The 7,778-nt window shown below is 38.8% G+C and overlaps 1 protein-coding gene across 1 annotated transcript in view; it reads right to left on the bottom strand.

Annotated features, from left to right (window-relative positions):
* LOC107653144 (rho GTPase-activating protein 18-like) overlaps positions 1–7,778 on the bottom strand; it is a 42,658-nt gene that overhangs the window by 8,658 nt on the left and 26,222 nt on the right. The window contains exons 4-10 of the mRNA XM_016439789.1: positions 6,929–6,986; positions 4,363–4,490; positions 3,236–3,401; positions 2,847–2,938; positions 1,962–2,039; positions 1,719–1,878; positions 831–913 (exon numbers count right to left, since the gene is read on the bottom strand). Coding sequence (XP_016295275.1) covers positions 831–913; positions 1,719–1,878; positions 1,962–2,039; positions 2,847–2,938; positions 3,236–3,401; positions 4,363–4,490; positions 6,929–6,986 — 765 coding nt within the window. The remainder of the gene's footprint in view (positions 1–830; positions 914–1,718; positions 1,879–1,961; positions 2,040–2,846; positions 2,939–3,235; positions 3,402–4,362; positions 4,491–6,928; positions 6,987–7,778) is intronic.

The raw sequence follows: 7,778 nt of genomic DNA, 5'->3' as shown, positions 1-7,778 counted from the left end.
ATTTACAAAATATCTTCATGGAACATGATCTTTATTTAATATTCTAATGATTTTTGTCATAAAAGAAAAATCTATAATTTTGACCCATACAATGTATTGTTGGCTATTGCTGCAAATATACCCCAGCGACTTAAGACTGCTTTTGTGCTCCAGGGTCACAATTGGTCCCTAAAGTGTTACCATAAAATGCATTAACACACTGATACATGGACTTGTAGATGACCCTACATAATTCGCTCTTCCTTCAGAATCGGTTTCTGGTTCAAACATATATGCCTGAATTAATCCAATATTGCCACTTGCCTTTGAGCTGCTGTGATTCAGTGGAGGCGGGGACTACTTGCATATTCATGATACATGCATACTAAATGAGGTAAGAGTGTAGAGTTGCATTCAAGCCATTTTAAGGCATGAAGGAATTATTTTCATGGCAACAAAGTATAAATGTGACCCTGGAGTACAAAAGCAGTCTTAAGTCGCTGGGGTACATCTGTAGCAATATCCAAAAATACATTGTATGGGTCAAAATGATAGAAGATTCCAGATTTTCAAATAGTTGTATCTCAGCCAAATATTGTCCTGTCCTAACAAAACCATACATCAATGGAAAGCTTATTTATTCAGCTTTCAGGTGAAAAATTGACCCTTATGACTGGTTTTGTGGTCCACGGTCACAAATATGTCATTTTTAGTATCAAAGATAAGTTTTATGGGATGAAATTAGTGACTGCAGGGGGACTTTAAGACAAATACCAGATGTCAACGAGTCAGTGTTGAGTAAAACACCCACCCAAAGTGAAGTGTGAATGCGCAGTGAAGGTGTGACGTACCTTGAGAGTGTCTCTGTTGGGTTCTGGCAGCAGGAGCACCAGCAGGTTGAGAGCCTGCAGCTGCTGTTTCTTAGTGGGCAGCTCTGATCAGAACCAACACAATCACTTACACACAGAAACACAGATCACACACACACTTTGAGCTGCACTGTATAGAGTCATGTAGGGATGCAACGATTAACCGCGAGCCGGTTGAAAATCGATTCAAATATGTGATTTTGCTGGCAGAGAGTGAATCTGCGTCTTGTTCAGCTCGTCTGCTGTTTCTGTTTCATGCAGATATTTTTTATGTATAGTTTCACAAAACTGAAGTCAAACCATTTTGCTTTTGCTTCAAATTTCGAAATTATACAATCTAATTTAGATTAAAAACTGCTCATGTTGCATGTATGCAGCATCTTTGCTTGTATCATGATTCAAATGCAGTGGTTGCCTCTAAGTTTAAAAGGAAAGAGCACAGACAAAGCCTTATTTTGTTTATATGAAGAGATTTATTTTATTTGTGTTACTTATTTATTTGATTTGGGGTTTGTTTTAAAATTTCAATTTAGTTTTGTTTTTTACATTTACTTTATATTTAAATTTTGTTATTTAGCAGACGCTTTTATCCAAAGCGACTAACAAATGAGGACAATAGAGGCAATCAACAAACCAACAAAAGAGCAATAATATGCAAGTGCTATATTATTATAGTGTTATATTTCAATTTCACAAAGAAACGTGTAGCATTTTGTCCAAGCAATAATAAAAGGATCCTGTGTCGACACATTTAATTTATAATTTGTCTTCAATCTCATTTTGTCAAAAAAAAAAATCCGTGAATCGAATCGTGAGTTGAGTGAATCGTTACATCCCTAGAGTCGTGCGTTCGAGCCGTGTGGGACTCACTCAGCACGGAGATGAAGGCGTTGAAGTACTCGACGGTCAGCAGAGGATAGGGCAGCTCCCTGATGAACAGCTTCAGGAGACTGGCTGTGTCGTGCTGTTTGAGACTCTCCCACGGGAACATGCCTTCATAAAACTTGTGTTCCAGCTCATGACAGACGGCCTGGGAAACACACACCACCAAAAACATTACAATGACGTCCAGTCGTGTCTTCCTCACAAATAACGCATGCCAGTGTGTCTCACCTTCACTCTAGTAGCGGCTCCAGGGATCCGCAGCACTCCCTCGGTGTCTAAACCCTGCTCCTCTATGTGAGAGATCAACTGGAAAACAAACCCTTAATGTCTTTGTTTTTTGGAGTTTTTCGGTGCTAGCTTAAATTAGCTGATCACATGTAACGTAAAAAAGTTCGGGGTTGGTAAGATTTTTAAAAAATGTTTTAGAAACAAGTTTCACCATTTATTTGATCAAAAATACAGTAAAAACAGTAATATTGTGAAATATTATTACAATTTAAATGAACTGTTTTCTGTGTGAATATCTGTTAATAAAGCAATAAGGCCCGTGAAGCCGTGGTTTACAGTGAATTTATAACAGCTAAGGGGCGTTGTTAGGTACGACGCGAAGCGGAGTTAAACCCCCTTAGCTGTTATAAAATCACTGTAAACCACGGCTTCACGGGGCTTATTGCTTTTAGCACCAGGTTATTCCATATACGTAGTACGGCTTCACAAAATAAAGCAGAGCAAATAAAGTGTAATGATATTAATAAAAATAGTATCAAAAATGTATTTACTGTCACTTTTGATCAATTTAATGTGTCCTTGCTGAATAAAAGTATTATTTTCTTAAAAAAAAAAAAAAAGTTCTGACCCCAAACTTTTGAACAGTAGTGTACATAACACAAATACAGACATACAGAAAGGAGGTTGTGGTTGGTTGCCAGGGCAGGTGTAACATTCAGATTTCTTGCATGAAACTCAAAATAATTATGTATAAATATTGCAATGGTGCTGGGAAACATATATGCTTCCGATCTCAAAGGATGTCAGGCAGATGAGTTATGAACACCCCTGGTCTGCGCTAGCGTCATGTTTTAGTTGGTTATAGTTCAGGCTCTGCTCTCTTACATGCTGCAGGATAAGAGGCACTTTGGTTCCCAGGATCCTCCGCTGGTCTTGTTCCAGCAGCGTAGAGAGAGAAACACCAAACAAACCCGACTCTACGGAAGACAAAACAATACAGTCACAACCAGCTTCACCTCGGATACAGCCAGAAGAGGATCCACAATCAGATACAGTGCTCACGTCCACACAGAATTACAGTAATCATCATCAATACCAATGAAAGCTCGGACATGAAAGTGCTCTTTTTTAAGGGGCTTTGTGAGTGTGCGTATCCAGCATGCACGTGTGTGAACTAAATGGATGTGAAATGCTCTGCAAAGTGCGCACGAAAAATATACAGTGGACTCTCTGATCCAGTCATTTGATTTGGTACACATTTCAGAGGCACTGACCTCTCACTTTGACCTTGAGAGCTTTATGAGCCTTCACCTCGATGCCACACGTGTCGAACAGAGCGCTCATCTCGATCAGAACAAGCCTGCGAACCTTCTTCATGTCCTCAGCGGAGAGATCGCCTACTCTTGTCTGTCCGGTCTTATCCTGAGACACTCTAAAATCCTGAGACAGACAGACAGAGGAGAAACAGAATAAGAAAAAAACACATGTGCACATATATAAAATGCTATCTGTTGGTATTCTGAGCAGTTGTGAGTTGGGTGCTGCTATGATATTTTAGTCTCTAATTATGCCGCCCCTCCTTTAGTGTCAGAATTTTTTAGCTGCTTTACCATCCACCAGAAATGGTGCATCTGATCAACAAGACACCTGCTTTGAGGAATCATTCATGTCTGGATCTCAAACACCGCACAAACTCAACTTCTACATTCAAGTAAATATAATGCAATATCCTAATAGTTGTTTTTGTGTAACACTTTAGTTTAGGGACCAATTCTCACTATCAACTAGCATGCATATTACTAGCATATTGGCTGTTTATTAGTACTTATAAAGCACATACTAATCCTGCATGAGCATATTTTAAATCCCTTAATCCGACCGCATGCCTAAACTTAACAACTACCTTACCAACTATTAGTAAGCAGCAAATTATGAGTTTATTAAGGCAAAAGTTAAAGTTAATAGTGATAATTGGAGTTTTACTTTGGCAAACACCAGTAAGAAGTTGAAAAGCGAATGGATGCATAAACGAGAGTAAACCCAGAGCAGCATGCAGTGCCACAGACTGTCCAGCAGAGGCCACTCATTAAGAGCACACAGACAGATCAGAGGATCCACATTAGTGTCAGGTCAGTCGTCCAACTAATGCTTTAAATCTTTCATTTGACATTTCTGCACTCTAAACATATTCAGTCAGATCAAAGGTCTCTGAGACTCATAACCATATAAGCATCGAAATTCCTTTATCCTCAAGCAGCCAATCAGAGCGAGTCATCTCTTGGACTCCGCTTACTGTGGTGCATAAACCTTGCACTGCTCCAGCACACACACACACACACACACACACACACACACACATACATACATGAGTGTTAACCTGATGAGTGAATGTCTGACTCACGGGTAACCTGTCGTCAGCTTCATTCTGGGGCTGGGTAACCTTCAACCCTTCTTTGTAGATAAGTGCTTGCTCGGAGAACGACACCTCCAGGTTAATGTCCGTCTCAGCGTCAGGCCCCGCCCCATTCCCTAACCAAACAGTAAACACATCCACAATAACATTTCGCACCGTTTTAAAATAGGGAAAACATTAATGGACAAAAAAAACCCACACAGGTGCAGTTGTGTTGGTGTACTTGACCATCCTAAATCAGGCTAGTCAAAGTCCAGCAATCACAGATGTCATTATTTGACAGTCAGTGCTAACTTAACCGCAGTCATTTCTGCAACTGCAAACCAACAGCAGCACAATCCGTCTGGTGACTTTCACTCTGATATGCTGATCCCTGGAGTCTTTAACTCTGGTTTAAGGCCACTCTTTTAACAGATGACCCCTGATTTCAGCAACGTCTCACACCTGTGAAAGAGGCTCAGCACTGCACTTAACCCTGCACTATGAGCAAAGCAGCGCCAAACAAAGCAATGCTAGAACATTGAGCAACAGACAACCAATCATTAACTGAATGCCTCATGAGCTATTTTTAAGTTTAGTTTCAGTAACTGAGAAAAACACAAACAGCAATGGGAAACACCTACACTGAAGTGATGAATAGAAATACGATTAAAATTAGAATTTTTTTTCTGTATCTTGTCTTTTTTTGTTGTACGTAGTATGTTTCCGGCAATTTGAGACCAGCAGACTACTTTTCCATAGATCTGAAATAGGGATGCTCCGATCCACCTTTTTCGCCTCCGAGGCAAGAAGATAAAGTCCTTTTTGCAAAATCATAGACATGTATTTACAAATCAAGTATAATGGGAACACAGAATGATCTTGGAGAGAGCTTTACCGAGCTGACTGCTGTAACCGAATGCGACCAGGGTTTAAAGGCTGAACGAATGACTGACAGCCACAGCGGAGAAAAGAGTTTGTGTGAACTTTAATGTAAGGACTTAAATATTCATATGTAGCTCACATTAAGCTATCGTATGGCTTCAGAACTAACACAGAATAATTCGCACAATCGGGAAAAAAATTAAATAAAATCTCAGATTTGGATCGGCTCTCTCTGACCGATACCCGATCCGAGAAAAATGGCACTATCGGAGCCGATACCCGATATGAATATCGGATCGACGCATCCCTAATCTGAAACATCAGATCAGCGGATGCTGTACTTGTCAGAACTGATGTTATTAACTTTGCAAACAGGTAAATAAGAACATTAACCCAATGTTTAACAATGTAGAGTGTGAAATGCCAAAACGTGACAACCCAGGATTGATTACTAGCCCAGGGTAAAGTATGAACACTGTAAAACATACAACAAGATAACCCAGCAGTGTAAAACGCTCATATGATGACTAGAAATTACATTATGACACCTCTATCATATTTACTTCTATTGGTCTATTGTCAGTTATCATTTACATAAAAAAAAAATATACACACTACCGGTCAAAAGTTTGGGATCAGTAAGACTTGTATTATTTGATCAAAAATACAGAAAAAAACCTTAATCTTGCAAAATTTTATTACAATATAAAATAATGGTTTCTATTTTAATATCCTTTAAAATATCATTTATTTCTGTGATGCGCAGCTGAATTTCCATCATCGTTCCTCCAGTATAAAGTGTCACATGATCCTTAAGAAATCATTCTAATATGTTGAATTATTATTAGAATTATCAACAGTTGTGCTGCCAAATATTGTTTTTTGAAACTGCGATACTTTTTTCAGGATTCTTTGATGAATAAAAAGTTAAACAGAACAGCATTTATTCAAAATATAAATATTTTCTAACAATATAAATCTTTGCTATCTCTTCTTAACAACTTAACACATCCTCGCTGAATAAGTTTTAATTTCCTTCAAAAAAAGAAAGAATAAAAATGTACTGACCCCAAGCTTTTGAACTGTTATAGAACTGAATTCTATTTTAAATAAATGCTCTTCTTTTTAACTTTTTATTCATCAAAGAATCCTGAAAAAAGTATCACATGTTCCAAAAAGATATGAAGCAGCAACAGTTTCAACACTGATAATAAATCAGCATATTAGAATGATTTCTGAAGATCATGTGACACTGAAGACTGGAGTAATGATGCTGAAAATACAGCTGCGCATCACAGAAACACATTACAGTTTAATATATATTAAAATAGAAAAACGTTATTTTACATCATAATAATATTTCACAATATAATTTTTTTTCCTGTATTTTTGATCAAATAATGCAGCCTTGATGAGCAGAAGAGACTCCTGTAAAAAACGGTGGTGTATGTTCTGCTTGTATCTGTGTACAGACGTGAAAGGTTTCGTGATTCTCCTCTCTAGATGTAAAGGTCAGCAGAAGCCGAGGACGCTGACAGACACATTTTATGTGTAAGTAAAAGGTTTCATTTCAGTTACAAAAGCAATGGACATCCCAGCATTTCTTTGAGTGTGTTGCTTTGCCATTTTAGTTCGCTCATTTTTTTGCAGTTAAACACTACATATGAACACTTTAACTCGTTACACATACCCAGTCCTTCCACTTCCTGTTTACTGCTCGCACTTCTTTCTGTGGATCCAGCCTCATCCTGTCAGAAAAAGAGAGCGATGGAAAACAAACCGTTAGCATGTGCTATGAGTGAATTAGCACTGAAGCGCACACACACAGGAGAGAGTGTGATGTTAATCATTCAGTGTCGTTCGTCAACATAAACTGGGATCCAAAACTCTGAGACCTCATTAAAACCTGGAAATCGTTCAGATTCTGCCGCTCTAGGTGACTAATCTAGCGTCAGTAAATGAGTGACACTGATCATGCGAGTCTTTGTCAGATGTTCTTGATGCTCTTTGGATGGTCTGCATCAGGTTATGTTCATGTAGCTCCGTTCTCCATTCTGATGAGGATTTTCTCAGACTTTCAGTTTTCCCCGTATCGGTTATTTTGGTCTGCATCTAGCAGAAACATAAATCACAACTTACAGCTGTCTTTAATAAACCACTCAACATGGCACAATAAATGACGTCTGTGATTTATCACACATCCTTCAAACTGGAAATAATTAGGGATGCACCGATACTGGTATCGGTATCGGGCCCGATACTGGTCTCCTGTACTCGTACTCGTTAAAATGCCCCGATACCAAACGCCGATACCATACAGCATGTGTTAAGCGCCATATTCAGACAAAGAAACACCAACAACAGAACAACAGACAGCAGAATGGAGTTAAGGATGTCTACTACGAAGTATATGTATGCAATGAATATAATGTTAAACATTCAGTATTAACGCCTGTATAGCTGATGTGCACGAGCTGATAAACAAAGCACGCTGAGTGGATTGAGCGCGCGGCGGCGCAGATGCGCGAGCTTGTCGAGTG

This window comes from Sinocyclocheilus anshuiensis, unplaced genomic scaffold (assembly GCF_001515605.1).
Source record: "Sinocyclocheilus anshuiensis isolate Anshui unplaced genomic scaffold, SAMN03320099.WGS_v1.1 scaffold1518, whole genome shotgun sequence".
Taxonomy (NCBI): Eukaryota; Metazoa; Chordata; class Actinopteri; order Cypriniformes; family Cyprinidae; genus Sinocyclocheilus; species Sinocyclocheilus anshuiensis.
Note: the sequence above shows the minus strand (reverse complement) of the source record. Positions and strands in the feature narration are given on the sequence as shown.